Below are 23,462 nucleotides of genomic sequence, written 5' to 3'. Positions count from 1 at the left end.
CGTCAGGAGGACTCAGGGCTATATTTCGCAAAATTAGGGCCTTTTTGATTCATAGATAGAAAAAATGTAGGAATATGAAAAATTTAGGATTGACGTGGACTGTCCACCTGATTCCTATGGAATTAGAAAACATAAGAATCACCGTAAATGGTTGTTTGATGGCAACATAGAAAAACTATAGGAACTTATGAACATAAAATATATTATTTTTTAAGTTTGTGCTTTGAAGAACTAGCCATCACTACACAGCCTCAGCCTGTTGAGCTAGCCGTTGGGTTGTAGCCTACATATATGACAACTCCATGTGAAAATAGCTCCACACACATTACGTGGTAGTACTAGTTGGAGTCATTTACATACTTTGTTCATCAGTTCTCCAGAAAGAGAAGTTAGTTCTCTTCTTCTCATCTACAGGCACATTTTCTTATTTTGCAATCTCATTCTTTCATATGTTTCATTAGGCCAATCCAATTATTTTTCAACAACATTTGGCTTGTTTGTTACCGCATCAAATGCATCCAAGCTACCGACGTAGATCAGATAATGAGGATGCCGATTTTCCCCTTTTTGTTCTTCTTGCTTTAGGGCCACAACAATCAAGTAGAAAACCTATGCACACTTCCATACTTACAGGGGCATGTCGTGTAACTGAAATTTTAAATGGACGTGAGGATTTATGCAAAAGACACTTCAGAATGGAGGTTGACATATTCCGAGCTTTGGTTCGGAAGCTGCGTGAAAAATAGTTCCTCGTCGATGGAAGAAGTGTCTCATTAGAAGAACAAGTTGTTATATTCTTGTATGCATTATCAAAGAATGCATCCAATGAGACTTTGGCAGATTGGTTTCAGCATAGTGGACAAACAACAAGTCACCATTTTGGAGAAGCACCTGATGCAATTAGTCTACATACGCCCACCTTCACTACACCCGCATCCAATATTGAGTAAACCAAAATTCTACCTTTTTTTTATGGTACGTATACATGCCTGCTCTCTTTTTAGTTTCAGTGTGCTCAGATAAAAACTTAAGCAAGTTACTGAAATGAATATATGGTGTATGTGCTTCCATTTATGTATGACTGCATCGGAGCTATAGATGGTACACATATTCCATTAAAACTACCATTGCATATGCAAGAACCGCATCGGAATATAAAGCAAACCCTATCACAAAATGCTATAGTGGCCTATGATTTTGATCTGAAGTTTGTGCATGTGCATGCTGGTTGGGAGGGATCGTCTTCATATGCAAGAGTCCTGCAAGATAAATCTTGTGAAATACACTAGGGAAACCCCATGGGAAATAATACTGAGGATTAGAATCCTGCAAATCAAAGGACGTCCATAGAAATGCAATCCTTCAAAAATCCTGTGAAATCCCATGAATCAAAGGAGGCCTTAAAGTTGGGAAGTTGGAAAACCAGCACTCTTTCGGAAAAAAAACAAGTTTATGGCCAGAATTTTTGTTCCTGGTGCCACGTTAACTTTCTAAACATTACATATGGTCAAACCAGCCCTTAAGACGAACTCACACATCAGAAAATAATTGGCAAAAGACAAGTGTCCACGTGTACTACGTTATAAAGACAACAACATTTTATGCCCTATGTGCTGTCCATAATGTTATGGCTTGCTCTTAAATCTTTGAACTTGTGAACAAACACAACAATGTATTAAGCCGTCCTTAAGGAGTGTCTTTTTTTCTTATGGACAAGTTTTTCAGATTCATAGACGCTTATACAGTTATACTCCCTCTTCCCTGAGCGTATTCTTGGGTTGTACATTGGTGATAATTCTGAAGTGCACGAATGAAAAATATTAGTTCATCTAATACAAGAGCATATTTTGTTTATTTTGTTTTCCTAAATTACTAAATCAGCGACACTTATTATGAATAAGAGGGAGTAGTAACCTAGTAACCTTTGAGTGGTCTCAGTTACTCATTAATTGACGAGACATTCGTTTTGATGTTTGAATAACTCTGTGTAACGAATTGTTTTGAATAGTTCTTGTCCAATAACAATCTACATATATTTTGTTTACACTTACACTAAAAAAATAATACATCACTTCTAAATTGTTCAGCGCTTTCGGTACTTTGTTTAGTCGTATATGTATCTTTTCAATAATCTACTTATCACTAAAAAGATATATTATGACATTTGATTACATATTTTTCCTCCTTTTTTTTACAAAATGCTAATGGTCAAATCATGTACCATGGACTCTACTTTTAAAAAAAGTCTTGCGTGTCTTAAACTCGGTATGAAAAAATTAAAGAGAATCGTCTGCATGTTATTTTGAACTTGAGATCTTAAATTAAAATATATATATCAATACTGCATTATACTCCCTCCGTCCCATAATAAGTGACTCAAATTTGTCCAAATATGAATGTATCTATGTCTAAAAAGAGTCTAGATACATGTAATAGAAAGTCACTTAATATGGGACGGAGGGAGTAGATATTTACTCTTACAACTCGTTTGATTCCCATCATCGGGGCTTGAAATTCATTTCATATTCCAAAAAACAACATGTTTGGTTGTTACAGAATTGAGTGAAATAAAATCAATCTGAGATTTCATAAGATCACCAATATCAATCTGAAATGAACAATGGCTAAGCTACCACACGTCCACACGGGCTGTTAAATTTTGACTGATGCTTAAACTGAGGTTCATGTAGGGCTCATTTCCCCCCTCCTCTATTCCTTCTTCCACATCCTTGCTACAGCTCCGAGCCCTCCCTCGGCCGCTTCCTTCCCTCCCCCTTCTCTTCGGCCGGCCAAAGAGAAGGGGGAGAGGAGGTCCGGCCTGGTCCTCTCCCATATATGTATATTAAGGTAGTTGCCTTAGAGGCTTGTTCCTGTGGATCTGCATCGCCGGATTTAAGGCCCCGGTGGTCCCTTCGAAGAGGATTTTTTGCCGTCGCTACCAATACTGAGTTTGGTAATGGTAGCCTCGGTTCCATTTCTTCCCTTGATCCCCTCCTAAATAATTGCCTCCTTCTAGATCTGGCTCCGTATGGTTTCTTGCTTCTCTTCAATTTCGGAACCAGATCTGTGGTTTGTTTCTTTTTTCTCATCAAATCCCCTGATTCTTGGTGTCCCTTGATCTTCCGGAGTGGTTATAGTGGATATATTCTCTCTGGAGATCCCCTTTTATTAGTGCATATCTCTCCACCTAAGAGATCTTGCGGGCTGGCTGGGAGGGAAGGCATGCTTCCCCATCGCATCTCTTGGTCTTCCTTCTGGTCTGCTCTGGTGAAGTTCCTACTTTCAATTTCATGCACTGGAGCAAGGCTGGTCTTTGTCACTGGATCTATTCGTTTGCTGTTCTTTGTTCCTCTCAACCTCCAGATCGGAGGCCTGCCAGGCGGTCTTGGAACAAGACATCAACGGATCGGAGACGGGGACTTTGCTTTGATCTCGATCTGGTGGTTGCTGCCCATTTCAGGGGCTATGATACTTTGGTTGTCGATGATGGAGGTTATTCAAGATATATGGCATCGTTAACATCCTCTGCCTCCCGAGTTCGTGAAGGCATTTTGTTCTCGTGGACACCTCGCTTGCTGGTGGCGGCTGGCAGTTCGCTCCTCTACGACGGCGTGTGACTCAGTCGGCGACGAGGAAGAAGCGGGAGCACGTGTCAACCCGAAGCGTGTATGTGGACGCATGGATCTTGCCCGTCTGGGAGTTAGGCAGGTGTCCTTAGACATGGTTGTAAATCTTCTATTTCTTTGTGTCCTTTCATGTATCGGGTTGTAATCCGTAGGTCTTTTGTACCTACTTGGTTTTAATGAAATGCAGGGTTCTTTAAAAAAAAAACTGAGGTTCACGTTGAAACACACGTTGCAAATTACGACTCCACGAGGGTTCTCTGCACAAAAGTCGGAATTCGGACCAACGGCGATCCACGAGGTAGCTCGTCGTCTTCCTGGCAGAAGCTGCCCTTCCTCTGTTCCCGGCTTCTCGCCCCGGCCCCAAGCTCAGCCATCTGCCGGAATCCAGGGAACTTCGTCTCGAACCTTCTCGGAAGGGACCACAACCCCATTCTTCCTCCTCCTCCCCAAAACCCTAGATCCCCAAACCCACCCGGCCACCGCTTCATGGACTATCCATGGCGCTTCCCGCCCGGCGCCGGCGCCGACCTTTGCCCCATCTGTTCCGCTCCCCACTTCCCCTTTTGCCCGCCTCCGCCTCTGCCGCCTCACCCCTTCCCGTACGATTTCCACCCGCCGCCCCCTCCTCCCCCGCCGCAGTACCATGCCCCCTTCCACCCGCCGCCGCCACAGCCGCCGATGTGGGCTCCTCCGGGGCCGCACCCCTACGATCTTCCCGACAGGGAAGGCCCCCACAAGCGGATGCGCATGGGGGAGGCCCCTCCTTTCGATCCGTACGCCCCGCCGCCGCCTCCCCATCCGCCGATGCTGGGCAGGGATTCCGTGGAGGGCGAGAGGCTGATTGGCCTGATCCGGGAGCACGGCCATGGCCATGGCCGCCCTCCGCTGCCCCCTACACAGCGCCATGGCGAACTGTACCCACACGATGGTTTCGGTTATGAAGGTGCTAGAGGTTATCCTCCTCAAAATTATATTAATACATATGCGCAGGGAGGTAATTCCACAGATTACGATCACGAGAGAAGGTTGCAAGGTGGTAATTTTGCTGATTACGATCAAGCGAGAAGGTTGCACCCTCTGCCAAGACACTATGACTCGGGTTCTGATTTTGTGCCGGTAGGAGGATCCCGAGAGAAGTATTTTGACCTTGATCACCATTACCATCAATTCCATCAGGAGGCATCTCCTGGTGCGTCATCACTTCCCCCAGTGCCTCATTATGCTGAGGCAGGAAACCATTATGATTCTCGTGATTGGCGTCCTCATGCGTCTGTTGTGCCACCACCACCGGATCCCCCAGTGCCTTCTCCGCCAGATTACCATGCTACGCCATCTCTGCAGGCTGTAAATTCATCATTATTTCCTGTTCTTTCTGGTTCTCCAGCTACAACAGCACTTCCTCCTAGTGATCATACATTGCATCAATCCCACCTGACTCTGAATGCAAATTGTTGCAATGGAACCGACCACAGCGAGGTTCATTCCCCTTCTCCATGCACTTGCTTTGCTTATGATTGGATACATTACTGCCTAGTAAGAAGTCAGAAGAATTTATCGCTTTATATATACATGTCCTTCTACAGGGCTTAGATTTGATATATCGACCACACCCAGAGCAGCATCTGAGAGATAGAAATCCAACACAAGTGAAGCATTCTTTCAACAGTACAAAATTAAATACCATCAATGCTTGTGATTTGTTCAAGCAGCCCCTTCGCGCTTCACGCCCTGACCATATTGTTATCATCATGCGAGGGCTTCCAGGTTATAACCATTGCCAATGTTTCATGAAGTAGATGTATTAATTGTAACAAAGCTGGTATTTTTTTTGCTGCTCATGGCATTTGGCTGTTTCTAGTCACTGAAATGACATTGACATCATCTCTGAGATGCTGCAGAAAGTGTTCAATCTTTTGTCTTTCCATAAGCAGTGGCCTCAGGTTCCAGCATTCCTGTTGTCTATTGAGTGAATGTTGCCTTTCTTACGTACATGAGACCTGAGGCGCATTATTTATTTGGGAGTTCCTGATTTTTTTTAATTAAATTATACTTTTTGTAATGTAATTTTCAATAGACTAAGCAATATATCTGATAAGCATTTTTTTTCTTACTACCTCCATTTGAATGTGCATGTTTTTTTTTTTGAAAATTATAATCAAATTTCTCTAACTTCTCCACTAATACTAATAGAAGTATAAATAGAATAATGGATTCGCCATAAAAATACTCCCATGGTGATATATCTTATAAAATTCTGTGATTTAACAACGAACAATATTATCTATCATTTTTTATTCCATGAAGTCATTTCATATCTGCGCTTCACTACTGTTTTACTATTCTTACATATTTAGAACTTGTAGGTAGTGGAAAGAGCTATCTGGCGAAGGCACTGCGTGATCTTGAAGTTGAGTGTGGTGGAAATGCACCAAGAATTCACTCAATGGATGACTATTTCATGATTGAGGTTGAGAAGGTCAGTAGAAAACTAGACAGTGGACACAACTTATTATGTATACTGGAACATTTATTTGTCAGTCTAAACTATCGGAAATACTCATTATGTTCCTGCCTTGTGGATGGATAATTTGTCTTCAACTGAAATTTTGCTATATCTCTCTTAGAAGGTTGAAGGCAGCGAAGGGTCTAAATCTTCTACTGCATCCAAAGGAAGGAAGCAATTGACCAAAAAAGTGATTGAATATTGTTATGAACCTGAAATGGAGGAGGTGATGCAGCTTGTTGATTACTTCGTTTCTCGCATCTTGAATGCACTTGCATACTATTTGCATTCTGCTATAGCTAGCATTGCCTGTTGCAGTCACATATAAAATATTCATTGTTGGCTTGTAGAAAAGCTTTTCTATAGAGAATATTTATTATCAGATTCAAGTAACATCTGAGAATCTTCATATTCATTATTGGATTCAAGTAACATGTGGGAATACTTCATGTTACTTGAAATATTTCAAGTAATGAAGTATATCTATATTTCAAGTAACGTGAAGTATGGCCATCAGTAGTAATATAGGAACTTTAAGTCAATTGTAGTGAAACCTTAAAAATATTTCAAGTAACATGAAGTACGCTCATATTCATTATTGGATTCAAGTAACATGTGAGAATACTTCATGTTACTTGAAATATGAATATTAAGGTTTCTCTACAGAAAAGCCTTAGCTGGATCATAATATAAGAGCACCAGCCATCAGCTGCCTTCTTAAAAGAAAATTTCCACCAGAGGAACTCTATGTTTCATTTACTTGACTATTTATCGTTTGGTGGAGTTGTAATGTTGCTAAATTTTTTTCCACTTGACAGACATACAGATCAAGCATGTTGAGCGCATTTATGAAGACCCTTGATGAAGGGAATTTTACATTTGTGATTGGTATGAAGTTGTTTAAAATATTGTTAAATGATGCAACATGCTTTCCGGGGACTCAACAATTTTAGTCCACATCGTTGGTTTTGCCTCATATGATTATTTTTCTGTGTCCCGTATGTCTTTCCTTGAAAATTTCATGGAGTGCTGAACGAGTCCTCTTTCTATTATTTCGTATCCTAGATTCGTCGACATCTAGTATGACAATCAAATGGTTTTCTCCACAATTGGAAATTTATTTTTCTCAGTAGTTATTAAATAATTTTCTGGTCAGTTTGGAGTTTGAACATAGCCAAATTGGTTCCCTAGACAGTGGCTGGGTGCCCATTTGTCTAGGGAGTTAATATTCTGTACTGTTTAAAACATTCAATTAAGCACAGTTTTAGCTGTCCTTGCGACATACAATGGTTATGCACCAGCAGATGCCTTCATTTTCACCAATGGCTGATGCTGGATATTTGGCAACTGACTTGTTTATTGCTGGTATCCCTGGCCGTTTTTAGTGGATGACCGCAATCTGCGGGTAGCAGATTTTGCTCAATTTTGGGCAAGCGCGAAGGTAAACCCTCAGTCTCTGTTGCGTCAGCTGTGAGAATTTACTTTGCTTACCTGGACCTTTTCTTAAATAGACTTGAACCATTAAGGGGTTTTCTGCACCATTTTCTTTTCTTTTGAAAATGAGAGAGGTGTGTTTGCTCGAAAAGCATGTTTTAGGGCCAACTGCCAATCAGGAAATACTCAAAACACTGTTTTTTCACATTGCATGCTCATGTTACTACCTTAATTTAATTTGTTTGCCACGATGGTGATCTTCGTCCTTTCTTTCCTGCGTCTTATGTGTTATATACCCTACGAGAGTTGTTCCCATGTCTTATAGGCAGCCCCTCTTCACATAGGTAATGTGGTATTGCTGTATTACCATGACTTGCATAATGCTGTGCAGTTATTTTAGCTAGAAAGAAGCATTAGGTACCAAGTATCCTGCCCAAAACAACTCTCTCTCTCTCTCTCTCTCTCTGAGTGTGTGTACGCATGCGCATGTGGCGCACTATCTCTCCTGCTCTGTTTTGTAACAGTGTACATGTGTGGTTGTTTTTCACTGTGGATGTATATGCTAGCTGTTCCTCTTTTGTATGCAGCTAACTACATACATGAGCATGCTTTACATCTTTTACGCAAAGGCAATCAAATATGTTGTTGCAAGGGTGTGTGTATCTTTGAGTCAACTATTGAGTTGTTGAACTGCCAGGAATTTGATATTGTTCTATGTTTTATGGGTGTTTAGTTCAATAGTCTGAAGTATGCTTGATTCTTTGGCTTGTAGTTTCTTACCTGTGGGACTAGAATTTTAGATGATCCATGAGACAATCTTTCATTTGGTTATGACTTTCAGTAGACTAATTTGTACAAACCTTGTTTGGTACAATATCCCATGCATTTTGGGAAGCACCTGTCTTTGAATATCCAAATAATTTTTTTATCAATGTCTTTGGAAGTAAGTTGCTGATTATGTTTTCTTTTGTAGAAATCTGGCTATGAGGTGTACTTGCTGGAAGCACCATACAAGGATCCAACAGTAAGTTCTTGTAATACTAGCTAAATGCATGTGTTGCTACAGAATTATTATTATTTTGCATAAGTTGTTTAAATGCGCTTTTTCCCTTGTGTTCCCAAATTTTGTGCTGAACAACAATTACCTCAAATATACATATCCTGTCAATTGTAGTCAAAAGATCGGGATACGTTTATCTACAACATACTATTACATCTATAATCTCTATAAAGTTAATCCCCAGTAAGAGTCATTTAATATTTGCAAACTCAACATGCAAAGCGTCCACATCATCAAGTTGACCCCCACTAAGCTCAACATGCAAAGTGTCCACATCATCAAGTTGGTTCCACTAATATTCAATTAATATTTGCAAGCTCAACATGCAAATTGTCCATGTCATCATCAACTCAACCATCTCCTAGCATCTACACAGCCCAAAGAAAAATCTTTGTCGTTCTCTGTTTGCCACAAAAACATATATTCTTATCTCAAGACACTCTCACCATAACTTTTTACATCTAGGACATTACCCAATTCACCAAACCATGTCCTCTCTCTCGTCATTCCAGCATGGGAAGCTCATAAGATATATACGGATGTAACTCAAAAGCTGGGGGACACTAATCCACCACCGTTGTGTCTAACTTTTAAAAGCATGTCTTCTCATGCTCACATCTCAAACCAACTATCGTGTGATCATTCATTTGTTAACATTGATTATATGATATTTTTTTCAGTCACACGTGAAATTAGTTATCAAGATAAACAAAGTTGTATACTATATCGACACATTTGCATTCTCTCTTAACTTCTTAAGTCAATCATACCATGAGTTTCAATACTCCTATAATGTCTTTTTCCTTCATTAGAATCCATTTTCCTTTCATGTATGGGCAGATGTGTTCGTGCTTTGAGATCCGCAGCACCGCGCGGGGTATCCACTAGTTCATAAGATAACATACTCCCTTCGTCCCCTAATAGTGGGCGTGCACGTGTTTTGGAATTTAACTTTGACCATCAATTACACCAATAATATATAGTTTGTGTGTCACAAAAATTATAGCATTGAACTCCTATTGAAAAAAGGTTTATAATGGTGTAGTGTTTATGCAACATAACCCACATATTATTGGTATATTTGATGGCAAAAGTTAAATTTCAAAATACATGCACGCTGAGGGAGTAATATGCAAGTCTTACCTTGTTGTGGTCTTGTGGAACATGTACTGCTGTACTCCACACAACTACATACACAGTCCTGATGAAATACATACCTGAAGTTGTGGTATTTAGATAGATACTAGGCTGGTATAAATCTTGGCAGCATTCCTCTTAATTATACTTGCCAATGCATTTCAACTTCAACTGAAATGCATACACTGGGATGGAAAGTAATGGGAGAGAGGATCTGATCCCCTGAACTATCTGGCCAAGTCCCCATGAACTGCAAAGCTGTCGAAATAGCACCCTGAATATGCAACCCAGAGCAATTAACCCTTCAAGCGGTTTTGGAGGTGGTTCTGCATGGTGGATTATGTAAGCGACTATGTGGCCATTGATGTGTGGGTGTCAGCGGCATGGTTGGAAATCATGGCAGCTGGCTCGGGTTGAGGCAGAGGATGGAGACAGGAGATGGAGAAAAGGAAAAAAAATAGAAAATTGAAGATAGTATTCTGACATGTTGCCTCAGAAGGGGTTGGATGGTTCTGTAGTCCATAGGTTGAGTAGATACACGTGAAAGTTTGGTTTCACGACAGATATGTCAAATACATGGATTGTGGTGAAAAATTTCTGACGTGGTTTTGTGATAGTATGTGCGGTTACAGGGAACTTACTCTTAGTCTCAGATAATATATTCAGCTGTTATGCATCTCCATTTTTTAATTACTTGCTTTATTAAGGACATAGTACTTCCTCGTCATTAGTTGCAGAGATACAGCGTAGCAAGTCTTTAATATTTTTGTGAATTATAGGGCTGTGCGGCTAGGAATGTGCATGGGTTTACAATAGATGATATCAGAAAGATGGCAGCTGACTGGGAGGAGGCTCCACCACTATATCTCCGATTAGACACCCATGTATGTTTGCGAGAGTATCAATATGTTTTGCTATTAAGACCTCTATATTATATACATAGTTAATCATATTTCTAATCATTTGCACTCTTTATCTTCAGTCATTATTCCATGATGACAATCTTCGTGAGCATTCTATACAAGAGGTAACACTACTTAATCAGTCATTTATGGGAGATCAGCTTTCTTATGATTTCTGTATGTCAAATAGGTGGATATGGACATGGATGATACTGATGATGCCAATGACACAGCAGTTAGCACTGAGACTGAAAACTCAAACAAGGCTATACCTGAGTCGACAGGTGTTGCAGATCAAGGTACATACTGATGACATATCCTTGGTCACATTTATCTTGTCATCTAAGCCTATCAAAATTATGAGCAAGCTCTGCAAAGTATTTTATAGTTTATACTTCCAAGTGTAGAAAGCTCTGCAGTTTGACTGGTCCCTTCCATGGATATATCTTGTTGAGCCAGAGCTGGCATCGTAGGGATCAACCCAGTGCCATCACCTTGTCCTTATACTTGTGATTTTTGTCATCAGTCAACTCGATCATATAATCTAGCTAATATGACCTAATTGTTTCGATCGCCCATCCACGCTATTGCATGTCTAGCCTAGTATGCAGGCCTGTAAACTTATGGTGCACTAAATAGATTCAAAGAAATTTAATAATAAAATTACAAAGAACCAAACAGCTGCACTGTTAGTTATTGGCTTATTGCCCTCATGAACTAGGTTAATCTTTTGCCCAGCGAAGAAAAGTTGGCAGTGGATATAAACACACACTTGGTGGAGCCACATATTGTCTTTTGGAATGTACAGCAATCAGTTGAATCTGCTGTAAAATAAGCTTAGTGGGATTGAAAAAAACCGATGGAATAACCGAAAGTATGGTACAATGGCTATGAACTTGTAGCACCGTCATCAATTGCATTGCTATTGTAGAATTGAAGGATGAGGTGTGTTCTTCAATAGAGGAGCACCATACTTGTTTCTTGTGTACAGTGTGCATTCTGTCTTTGTTAAGTTGTAGGTTTTATCTTGGACAAGAGTTATTTGAGCTCGTGTGTATCATTAGCATGCACTATATTCTTGATAAATCTTAACGGTAGATTTTTGTTTGATTTCCCTCAAAACCAGGGGAGAAGTGGGACTCATCAGATGAAGAAGACCTAGATGACATTAAAGAGCTGGGACAGAGTAAATGGTCAAAAGATTTTGATGACGATACTGAGAAGTCCAAGCACACAGAGGGAAATACACATGCTCTTTCTGGACTGGCACAGACATATGGCACGCGTCGAAAGACACTTACGTGGGGTGATCGGGTATGCCTTGCTTTAGTGAAACTTCAGTATATTGCTTTCCTCGTGCTCAACCTTGGCTAACACTTATTTCTCTGGGGTGCAAAAAAAATTAACCTCATTATTAAGATCTACTCCTAAATTCGGGCTACTAAAACATGCACTTGAATCGTTTTGATTTAGTTACTGCTTTAAAATTGCTTTAGAGCATTGGATTTGTCTTATTTGTGCAGGGCGCAAAAATGTTAAAACAAATAATAAAAATTACAGGCATACAAACAACATAAGATTGAATATGTGTAAACTTTTTTCGGAATTTTCCGACACTTTCAAGTATTTTTTTCCGATTTTACTGTTCACCCCAGGGGCATTGCTCTCAAGAGTCATAACGCTGCACCCGTTGCAATATCAAATCTTTGAAGATATTTCATATTTGAATACTACAAAATAAGTGATGTCACCTGTACTTACCGTTATGTACTCAGGGCATGTTTGGTTGATGACAAGACTCAACCCTGCGAATTTTTTGTCCATGACCAAAATTTTGGCTCTTCTGAATGCTTGCCAATGTTTTTGGCATGCCCATTCCCCTTAGCTAACTGTAGTTCATATTTCCTGCCAACATTGGCCAAAACACAGACAACTAAAATCTCAGCCAAAATGTTGGCCTGCCAAATTTTTGGTGGGGTTGGCTTGTGCTCTAACTAAACACCTGCATGTCCTTTCCCTAATATGTATTAATATTGTTGGACTAAAATGGATTACCATCTTCATCTTTTGTTATGTGTTCAATCTTTCTTTTCTTCTGTAGCTTGAAAAGGGTGGATTCTCTATTGGTGCAGCCAAAAGAAGACGCACTTCATCTTTAATCATTGGCCCTGGATCAGGGTACAATTTGGTTAGTACCAACTCATTGCTAATGTTATGGCAGTTACATGACTGCCGCTATTTACCACCATTACTTTCTGCTACTCCCTCCGATCCATATTACTTGTCGCTGTACTAAATCAGCGACAAGTAGTATGGATCGGAGCTTCTAGTATTTTTACAAATCGCTCGTTTGCATGCCACACCTTCTAATTTTAATTCAGTTCTATACGATTCAAACCCAACCCATTGAAAATTTTACTTTTGGCCCCCCAAGTCTTCGATCTTTGCCAGTTTGTTGTAGTGAAAATGATCGTTTGCAGGTCTCCAACCCCTTGGATGAAGATAGTTCTACAGAGACGAAGGATAAAGTCAACAACGAAACAAAAAGACGATTCTGTGAGCAGCTTCGTGATGAAGGTCAATCCTTCAGGGCAGTTTTTGACAAGAGAAAGCAGCGTGTTGGAGTTTTTGAGAATGGGAATGATGAGTAATGGTCACAGGGAAGCCTATAATGGCACCCTCCAGTTTTCTGGCGGCTGGATATGCCTCGGGGACAAGCGCATGCAGCTCGGAGTCTTGTTTTACTCCTTTGCAATTTCGCTGTTTGGAGATTTGCTGGACATGGATGCTTGTTCGGCCTCTTCTGTACTGCTGCCTGCTACCGGTCCTTGCAAGTCTTGATTCAGGAGGCAATTTAGTTCCCTGTGCTGTTTGCACTCCGTCTCGGGCCACGCCCACAGGAAGAATTGATGCGAAGTTGGTACCCTTTCCGCTTGGTGTACTCTATCTGTAAGATGTAAGCTGTCAGCAATCTGAAAGCTTTTCCCTCCTGTGAAGTTATCCAGGGGTTTGCTATTTCACGAGCACCCCCATAGAATGTATCAGGAACTGAATGATCATTTTAGATTCAATATACGACACGGAAATTTCTTGCTCCACCTGTAAATCTGGATAATTTTTGTTTGCATTCCTTCAAAGATTGTCGCTGACTAGAGAACATGCACGATGATTGAGGAGAGAAAATACGCCGGAGCATCAGGCACACATTTCCAACTTAATCTACTCGATTGCGAGCTCAGCTACTGCATTGTTTGCTCTACCGTTGCACTAGATCGCTCTCGTCTCAAGCGTTGGGCCAAATAGTTACTACTCCCTCCATTTCTAAATTCTTATCCCCGCGGAAGGGAGGGAGTACCTTTACATACCCAAGAATTCAACAGGGAAGCAAACTAAAGAATTTGTTTGACCAAACTCCCCTACAGTCCTTTGACACGACCCTACATATCTCTCAACCCTCTTTCGTCTCCCCCCATGCAGGACCAAGAATAGTAAGTCAAATGGCAGAAAACAATTTCTTCGCAGCATCTGAATTCAACCAACCAAAAAGGTGAAAACATCTGCATGCATGCAGCATTTCTTCCCGAGGAGAGACCAGGGTAGTGTGGCTGGCCTCATCGTCCGGCCATTCCCTCTAATAATACCTCCGCCCTCACACGTATATAGTCCCTGCCCTCCCTCCCACCCCGGCGATAGGGCTCCTCCTCTCTCTACACCACCGTACCCCTCCATGGATCGGAGCCTCCAATGGCGCCGCCGTCCGGCGTCGCTCCTCTTCGTCGCCGTGGCCTTCCTGGCCGCCGCGGCCAGCGCCGCCGCCGCCGATAACTACGACGCCAAGGCCAGGGCCCTCGCCGCCTACCACCCCGACCCCATCGCCGTCGCCAACAGCTTCAACCGCGCCGTCCACAGGCACGCACGCACGCACGCACCCAGTGCCCTCCACCTAATTTTACTTTCCTTCCCCCACGCAAATTTGGTGATAATATAAGTTGGCACAAATGCAAATGCAGGTCGACGAGCCCGAGGCGGGCGCTCAAGGGGAAGAAGAAGCAGAGCAACGGGCCGTGCGAGGCGACGAACCCGATCGACCGTTGCTGGCGGTGCCGCAAGGACTGGGCGACGGACAGGATGCGCCTGGCCCGTTGCGCCAAGGGGTTCGGCCAGAACACCACGGGCGGCCTGGGCGGCCAGATCTACATCGTGACGGACCCGACGGACGCCGACGTGCAGAACCCACGGCCCGGCACCATCCGCTTCGGCGTCATCCAGCCGCAGCCCATCTGGATCATCTTCGCCAAGAACATGGTCATCACGCTCACCCAGGAGCTCATCATCAACAGCGACACCACCATCGACGGCCGCGGCGCCCAGGTGCACATCGCCAAAGGCGCAGGGCTCACGGTCCAGAACCGGTCCAACGTCATCATACACAACCTCCACGTCCACGACATCAAGCACACCGACGGCGGCATGGTCCGCGACTCGCCGGACCACATCGGGTACCGGACCCGCGCCGACGGCGACGGCATCTCGCTCTTCACGGCCACCAACGTCTGGATCGACCACATCTCCACCTCCATGTGCGAGGACGGGCTCGTCGACATCGTGCAGAGCTCCACCGCCATCACCATCTCCAACTGCCATCTGACGAGCCACAACGATGTCATGCTCTTCGGCGCCAGCGATAGCTACCCGGACGACAAGATCATGCAGGTCACCGTCGCGTTTACGCATTTCGGGAGAGGGCTCGTGCAGCGGATGCCGCGTTGCCGGTGGGGCTTCTTCCATGTCGTGAACAATGACTACACCCACTGGCTCATGTACGCCATTGGAGGCAGCAGCAACCCCACCATCATCAGCCAGGGGAATCGCTACATCGCGCCCCCCAACAAGGCCGCCAAAAAAGTACGTTAATTACATCTGTTAAATATATATTTAAAAGTTCGTTTTAGTTAGTTGTATGGTTAATTTTTTGATGTCTGGAGCAGATCACGAAGAGAGACTACGCGCCGGAGTCGGAGTGGAAGAACTGGGTGTGGCACTCGGAGGACGACCTGTTGATGAACGAAGCCGTCTTCGACCCCACGGGAGGCGCTGTCACCTACAAGTTCGACTCCACGAAGCTCATCAAGCCCAAGCCGGGCACCTACGTCACGAGGCTCGTGCGCTACGCCGGCACGCTGGCCTGCAAGCCGGGCTGCCCTTGCTGATCATATCGCCGCCGCCGCCGCCCGCCGGCCCCGGCCCACCAGGTGTATTACGTCCACCGTCACAGGCCCCGCCGCACATCGATGGCAAGAGATGTTCCATGTGGGAAGAAGAACTAACCCCAACTCAACTTTTGATACGTGGTAGTAGAAGAGAAACATGGACATGCATCGCTGAGCGGAGGAGGGTAGTCGGATTAATCTATACGTTGTTGTGTAATCAATCAATCAATTTTTTCCTTAATTCACAGAAAATAGGAACCGTGTACCTATATAAATATATACAGGATATACACCATGAATGTATTTGTAAACCACTGTTGTTTGTGAATTTTGACCAAATCCATGTTCAGACAGACAAGTCGCTTGTTTTCATCTTCTTTCAGCATTTCAATGTTCTAATCTTGTGTGCGCAAAATAGATATACCTAAGTTGCAAATAAACCATCTCATAAACATTCAGGCAAATTTTTTTTTTACGGAAAAGTTGGTACCAACTTAGTTGTATGGACATGATTTCAAGAATACTGCTACAATGCCGTAGAAGTAAACTTTTCAGTGGAAACACAGCAACTCTGGTTGTTCAGATGGAAAAGAAGAAACAGAGGTTCACCGATCACCATCTCATTGTTTTTTAGATGCCTTCCTTCAGTGCATAAACTCTGCTTCGAAAAGACGGTGGCAATCTACTTATTGCTGCATCAATTTCCTGAAAATGCAGTTTAATGACAGGGTCAAAAGATGCAGCTGATTCACTTACAAATCATGTAAAATAAACAGGAGGTATTTTAAAAAGAGGATAAGAAAATGGAGTGACATAATTGTCAACGTGTGCTTTATTACAAGACAATTATGACTTGAGAATATGTTGATTCAACATAAATCTAGGACCAACAACCTGGAGCCAAAGCATCCTAAACATGAGTGCTATTTGGATAAAATGCCCCACAATGGGAGTAAAATGGACTTCAATTAATAGGTAAATTTCAAATAGCCAGTCCTAGAATTTTAATAGAGAGAACTGAAGAAATATAGAGATATTGGCCCACCTCTGTTGTATAACGAGCTGAAAAGTGAATCAGTAGAATGGCTCTGTTTTGAAGTTTATCAGACTGACTTGCAATCTGCAAGTAACGTCAGACAAAAATGAAGAGTAAGGATTATTATGACTAGGAGATGTTTTTTCTTTGACAGATATGAAATAATCAGAGTAACTTTGGAATAACCTCAAACAAGTGTGTGTGCCCATATTCTCTTGCATGCTCAACTGAAACAGAATCATCAAGAAAGGTACTCTGAAATTTATAAAATACAGCTCAGTGAACTTATTAAACACACCCAAATATAGGAATAAGTCGTAACTCATGAGAGGAAAAATATCAAAAGAACTTTCAGCACAAGAAGCGAATGCTTTTAACCATCATGATGACTCAACTAATTGCTGCTAACTGGTGTCAGAATAAGTTTAGATTTTTTGATAGGCATGGAAAGTTCTGTTTCAAAATAGTTCAAAATAATGGTAGTCAGCAAACAGTGAGATTTAATGATGTATAGATACTTGAAGAGAAGCACCGCTTGCTACTTTTAATACACTGAAAAAGTTGGTTAGACATTGATACAGGCTTCAAAGAAACATTCACACTTTTCTCAGGCTGCATAGTACTAGCAAACTAGCAATAACAACAAATGTACTGTAAATAAATTTATAATAGGAAATACCTCTACCACAAGAATTTTTGCCTTTAACACATCCGCATTATCAGGATCAAGAATGAAATCTGACATTGTATCTCCCGTAAAAGCAATCTCAGGTACCGTCACTGTATTAGTAATCTGCAAAAGCATAGATTGGAAAATTGCAACCCGTATCAAATTATCACATGAACAATTCTTACTAGAATGTGATTCAATGATTCCTATTTAACTATTGACATCATAGACAGACCTCCACATCTGATAACTTCAACCTCTTGATTTCGCTCCCTGGGAGGCCAAGAAACTCCTGCTTGAGCTTTTGCTTCACTGAGTATATCACATACCCCTAAAAACATATGAGATAGTACATTTCATCTAACCATCGCACAAATTCGCACAAATCAACCAGGAACATGCACGATTCCCAGAACTAAAGCAAGACCCTCACCTGGCTGGGTATGACATGGTAGGTTTTGAAGGCCTTGACCTTGAGATCCCTCCTGAGCTCATACTCCTCACCAACCTCGAGCGGGACGAGGGTGTGCTTGAGCTCGGACTGGTCCATGGCGCGGTGCACGTCGAACAGCCGCTCGACGAGTTCCCTGAGGTACTTGGGGACGAAGATGGTGGGCGGGCGCAGCCTGTAGAGCCCCCGCGTGGCCACGTACATGGGGAGGCCCCCGATGTGGTCGAGGTGGGCGTGGGAGATGAAGAGGAAGTCCTGCGACACCGCGCGCTGCGGGCACCGGCCGATGTCGAAGGCGAGGCTCAGCGTCGGGAAGATGACGCAGGTCTCTTGCCCGCCGATGGAGATGCCCTCCACGGGGTACCCCTCGATTTCAAGCCGCGTCTTCGCCTTAGGTTTCGCGGCGGAAGAAGGGGGTGGAGGAGGAGGGGCCGTGGAAGTCGCCGCCTCGGCCGACTTGCGGCTCTTTGCCATGCCAGCACCGCCGTTGGCCGTCGCCGTCGCAGCCGCCGCCACCGAGTAGAGGTATGACGGGCGGATGCCTCATATGCACACAAGGTACGATCAGGTTCAGGGAAGGCAGCAACATCGAAGTCAAAAACTTTTAGGCACAATAATTTGGTAACCAAAGATAATTCAATGACAGCATCACAAATCCCATAGACCAACCACCACGGATGATGTATCGAAATTATAAGGAAAATATTAGGGGACAAAAAAAAACGAAATACCAAGCAAGTAGAGAATATGGACGCGCTCTCATAGAGCATGATCAAGTTTACAGCGGTTTAACATACTAGACTACAAGTCAGATCTCAGACTTATGTTACATCACACATGCAGATAAACTCAAATGCTACTAAGCATAATAGACTACTAAGCATCTAATATGTTTCATCACACGGCAGACTTCGCTTGTCAGAACTTTGGACATGGGCTTCATTTGGAGTTCTTTGGAGCAAAAAACACCCTCACAAAAAATTGGTCATACTCAAAGATCGAGTCACCGGGAGAAGCAATGGTTCCAACAAGTTCATCCTGAAAAGTCCACTGGAACTGTGATTCGTCCACCCTTAGAAGAACATCCAAATTTGCATTGTTCTTCACCGCTACAATATGCTGGAGTAGTTTCTCAGTCCCAAATAATTTGTCATCAAACAGCACAATCTGATGATCATCATAGGCAGTGGTTAGAGCAGTGAACCTCACATGATGAGGATGGTCAACCTTTGCATAGACTTGTATTATAGCCTCAACACTTTCTGTAAGGATCTTGAATCCCAAGTCTAAGTTGCAATCATCACCAGGGATCCGTCCAACAAACATGTCATCGACCTGTGCACGTACTTCAATCTCAGCATATGTAGAAAGAATATGCTTGTCAGCTGATCCATCTCCTTCCTTTTTTACCCAGAGATCAACTTCTAGGAATGCCCGCTCCAGTGTATGCATTCCTCGACAAGGGCTACAAAGAGGTAAGGCAAAGGAATCCTGCAATTTGAAATCTTGTTAGAACTGAACAAGCTAGAACCACTTTCATAAAAAAAACATAAGATATGTATCAGCATAATTAACTCGAGAAGGCATGCATCCTCATGCTAAATCGAATACTAGGTGAAACTCCTGCTGTCTCCGTGATGCGATCCGAAGAGTTGAAAGCTTGCAACTTAATGTCATTAGGGGTGCAACATGGTGACCCTCAGGGTACCCTTTGACCCTTCTCAGTTCAAACAAATGAATTAGTTTTCCAAAAAATTGTGTTATTTTAAAATTTTAGTTCATTTGATTGAACTAATTAAGGAGGGTCAAAGGGTACCCTTAGGCTCACAAGTTTGCAGCTCTAAATGTCATTCATCCATGCCTGATCAGTGAGGGCATTGCGGACCTTCTGGTTTTTCGAGGGGCCATATTTACACACTTTGTATCGATATGGAAGGCAGGCATGTGACATTGTTGCCATTTTGTCCCTTTGCCCCTCATTCATCTTTACCCCAGCAGCTTTCAACGTTAATGAGGAAATCTTCAGATATATTATTACCATCTTTCTTATTCCTAAAAGTTTAACACCGGGAACCTGACGATCATCTATCCGTAGGCCCCTGCCATCTCGCTGGTTGAAGTTATAACCATCTTAATGCCTTACATATGACTTAGAGAAAATCAAAGGACAGAGTGCTAATATTAAATTATATCAACAAGATAGACCATTTTGCATGTTCGTGGTAAAAGTACAATTATATGCATATTGATGTGATCATCGAATGCTTTCAACAGCATAAATGGCTTAACCTTTGAAAATGAAAAAAAAAACCATGAAAGTAAATGCAGCAAACCTCATAAATAGTTTAATGGACCCAAACAAAGAAGAAACAGATCCAAAACAAATCAATGAAGACTACTGACATAAATATCATAGTGTTTTTTTTGTAAGGATCGTAGTGTTGAATGTCATTCATGGGTCAGCAGCCAACAATTTTTAAATAAAGCAAGCCTTATTGACCTTCTTCCCAATCCCGACAGCAGCATGTCTAGGACAGTTAAAAGACATAATTCCGTCGCTTGTCCAAGTCATCCCTAACGGCAAGTATTCCATATACACTGATGGGATATGAAGGCTCAGAGCTTGACAAACAGAGAGAGAAGAACTGTAGCATATTTTGTGGGTTGCGATATCCAAGAGTTGATGGAGCTGCAAATATATATTGATAACCAAAGTGAGTTGCTGAACAGAAAGCACGAGAAGAAATTACTGCTCGTAGTAGGACTGAGTGGCACACTTACTGGTAGAAGTATCATGGGTCTTGTAAACACTGTGGTAACATCATCCATCCTTGAAGCATCCCGATGTTGCGGGAGGGAACTCTTTTAGAGGAAAAGGAGGGAAAGGATAGCCATAGTCTTCCCGGGCAAAAATCGCGTCACACACGTCCGAGTAGGCTCCCATCCGCTCGCAGTACCTGTCCATATATTCAAGATCTATGTCCTTTGCGTCGCTCTTGGTGTAGTCCTTTCTTCCTAAAGAAGAAGCCATGTAGCATAGATTGCCAGCTGATCTTTTGGTGGGTTTTTTTTTTTGTTTCACCTGAGGAGAGAATTAATTAGCTACCTGGGCAGATTATCTTCCTACTGCAGTTCGTCTTCGTGTCCCCGTATATCACCTGGCCACTGTGGTCGTCGTCGTCGTCATCATCGCCATCGTCGCAATAATCTGTCTCCTCCTGAATCACTTGGCCATCGTCAACATCGACCTTGAACTTGAGGTCCAAAGCACGCCAGGCAATCTCAGAGGGAGGTGACTCTGTGTGCAATTGCAACATTAAAACAAATTGATGAAACAGGATCCACATGAAGACTTTCCCAATGGAGCGTGCGTGCATAAAGTAGAGTAAAGATGAACGGTGGTACAGTATATACGAACCGGTGGCCGTGCGCGGCGGCTTCCCAGGGCCATGGGGGTCGTCGAGTTGGACTTTCTCCAGCCGATGGTGGAGATCGCCTAGGTCCTCCGTGCAAGGGCTCGGGCAGTGGGCGGCGTGAGGCGAAAGAGGAAGCCCCAGCGTTGGCCCTGATCCACGGCGGACTCGCTTCTCCGCGGACGCCATCGCCACGCGGGGGAGGGGCTTCGCTTGGCGGCCGGGGTTTTCGGTTCGGGGGTGCGGTCCAGGATAGGAATAGAAATTTCGACTGGGGGTGGGCCGGGGGCTGATTCCAACGGGGCCCGATTTGTCTTCGGTTAATTTGTTTCCGCTACGGAACGGACATCATTGTGGCATCACGGGCTTGGACCAAGCCAGAGTACATACCTCTGTAGACAATTGCTATCTCAAAACGTGGGAAGGATGAGTAATGCCTCCTTCGTTTCTAAATTAAAAAGTCATAATTTTTTTAAAAACAAATCTTAATTTTGTGGTAAGTCAAACTTTAAAACTTTAACCAATTTATAAAAAAAAAATATCAACATTTACAAATCTAAATTAGTTCTATTAAATTTTTCATAATATATATTTTCATGATATACTCTTGCTCCACGTCGGATGTGTGCTTACACAAAACTAAATTAGGAAGTAAAAATTCTTTTTTTTCTTCAAAAAGGAGGATGTTTCTCCGGCCTCTGCATCGATCGATGCATGATATTACTGAAGTTGCAAATAGCGAACAAATCTCAGCTATACATTACAGCTCAAAATGACAACAAGATAGGAATAAGTAACATCCTAGCCTATTACCCTCGTGTCGCCTCAACAATGCCACCACACCGAACGCCGCCACATTTTCAGAAGCATCGTCAATTGTGTCTCCGCCTCCAAGATTGAGGACCTCCGTATGGCCTTCAACTTGCTGCTGGACAAGGATATGGGTGGCACGAATGACAGATCCAAGCATTTTGCTAGGACGCAATGCTAGCGAATTTTCATGTTGCATATGTCGTCCGCCTGTTTTTGTTGCCCAAATCAGAAGACATATTGCTACAACTTGTTATTTTCTTCAATGTCCATATCTACAGGTTTTCATTATGCTGTACTACGTCGTATGGAAGAAATATCGGACAGAATAAATGTGTCTCCATAACATGATTTTTTTTTCTCGGAAAGAAGTTGGGTTGGGTCCATCATCCATGACACGAAACACCTTTCTGGTCTCGTTGTACTTGTACCTCAATGTCCTCTGTCCATGATGAGATGAAAAATGTCTCTTATATTAATGTCTCCATGTTAAAGTATGAGTGAAATCTACACCTTTTCCCATCAACTTAACATTTTGGTTCTTTTTGGCTTCGGCTTCTCTAGAACGGCTTAAACTTATTTATTTTTTGACTGAATACCGTAGGGGATGCTCCACAGAAATTGTGGTAGCGAGAAGCTCCAGAGGAACTGCAGTCTGGTGGATTGAACTTGTTGTCTGGGTTTTGGGGAGCCCACCCGCGGCAAAGCGGCAATCTGGCACCACCATCTGCCCTCCGTGGTTCCATGCGACCACCAGACCACGCCCTCCGCCTAAATCAAGTAATCAAGCACAATTCGTACTCTGTACTGAATTGATCATTAGTATTTGATTTTTTTCCTTACCGAATGGATTGGTATTTAGTAAAAGGAGTCAATTTTTGTGTTAATAGGAAATTAGAACTCCATTACTCCAAGATATATGAATAGGGCCAGGAAAATCTCATCATGGTTTGCACCATCATCCAACACCAGTCAATCACCTACACAACGAAATGAACCACGTGTGCTGCTTAATCCGGAGAACATTGAACCTGAAAATCTCACCTGGTCTTTTGTCCTTATTCAAACACTTAAAATATTGAAGCTCTTAGGCCTTCTACTATCGTTGATGAAGAAATGGTTGGCTGAAATGAAGCATCTTTTCATTAAATGAGTAATATTAACTTTTGAATTGATGTACCGAGTTAATTATATGACATGTTTTATTAAA

At 42.7% G+C, this 23,462-nt stretch overlaps 4 protein-coding genes across 6 annotated transcripts; 2 read left to right on the top strand and 2 right to left on the bottom strand.

Moving 5' to 3' along the window:
• The first annotated feature begins 3,893 nt into the window (after positions 1–3,893).
• On the top strand, positions 3,894–13,799 carry LOC100838487. 2 transcript variants are annotated; one of them, XM_010235736.3, is made up of 13 exons: positions 3,894–5,102; positions 5,210–5,390; positions 5,990–6,102; positions 6,254–6,355; positions 6,948–7,017; positions 7,515–7,570; positions 8,537–8,587; positions 10,540–10,644; positions 10,743–10,787; positions 10,853–10,961; positions 11,789–11,976; positions 12,764–12,850; positions 13,143–13,799. In XM_010235736.3, the coding sequence occupies exons 1-13, from the start codon at positions 4,113–4,115 to the stop codon at positions 13,311–13,313; spliced, it is 2,268 nt and encodes a 755-aa protein (XP_010234038.1). In that variant the 5' UTR covers positions 3,894–4,112; the 3' UTR covers positions 13,314–13,799. The 2 variants fall into 2 exon arrangements, with proteins under 2 accessions (XP_010234038.1, XP_003571664.1); XM_003571616.4 differs by having other exon boundaries at positions 3,896–5,102; positions 6,251–6,355.
• A 590-nt stretch (positions 13,800–14,389) lies between these two features.
• On the top strand, positions 14,390–16,213 carry LOC100836039 (pectate lyase). The gene is made up of 3 exons (XM_003571610.4): positions 14,390–14,571; positions 14,673–15,567; positions 15,651–16,213. Exons 1-3 carry the CDS (start codon positions 14,390–14,392, stop codon positions 15,870–15,872), a joined length of 1,299 nt encoding a protein of 432 aa, XP_003571658.1. The 3' UTR covers positions 15,873–16,213.
• Positions 16,214–16,315: 102 nt separating this feature from the next.
• Positions 16,316–18,615, bottom strand: LOC100834210 (nuclear ribonuclease Z). Its single transcript, XM_003571604.4, has 6 exons — positions 18,012–18,615; positions 17,814–17,909; positions 17,588–17,701; positions 17,095–17,163; positions 16,918–16,992; positions 16,316–16,577 (listed from the first exon to the last, which is right to left on the bottom strand). The coding sequence occupies exons 1-6, from the start codon at positions 18,501–18,503 to the stop codon at positions 16,503–16,505; spliced, it is 921 nt and encodes a 306-aa protein (XP_003571652.1). The 5' UTR covers positions 18,504–18,615; the 3' UTR covers positions 16,316–16,502.
• A 133-nt stretch (positions 18,616–18,748) lies between these two features.
• Positions 18,749–21,714, bottom strand: LOC100839709. 2 transcript variants are annotated; one of them, XM_024460973.1, is made up of 5 exons: positions 21,448–21,714; positions 21,136–21,327; positions 20,811–21,044; positions 20,530–20,718; positions 18,749–19,520 (listed from the first exon to the last, which is right to left on the bottom strand). In XM_024460973.1, exons 1-3 carry the CDS (start codon positions 21,629–21,631, stop codon positions 20,851–20,853), a joined length of 570 nt encoding a protein of 189 aa, XP_024316741.1. In that variant the 5' UTR covers positions 21,632–21,714; the 3' UTR covers positions 18,749–19,520; positions 20,530–20,718; positions 20,811–20,850. The 2 variants fall into 2 exon arrangements, with proteins under 2 accessions (XP_024316741.1, XP_010234036.1); XM_010235734.3 differs by having other exon boundaries at positions 20,811–21,327; positions 21,448–21,710.
• Positions 21,715–23,462: the final 1,748 nt, after the last annotated feature.

This window comes from Brachypodium distachyon, chromosome 3, assembly GCF_000005505.3.
Source record: "Brachypodium distachyon strain Bd21 chromosome 3, Brachypodium_distachyon_v3.0, whole genome shotgun sequence".
Taxonomy (NCBI): Eukaryota; Viridiplantae; Streptophyta; class Magnoliopsida; order Poales; family Poaceae; genus Brachypodium; species Brachypodium distachyon.
This window is presented reverse-complemented; position numbering and strand designations above follow the sequence as displayed.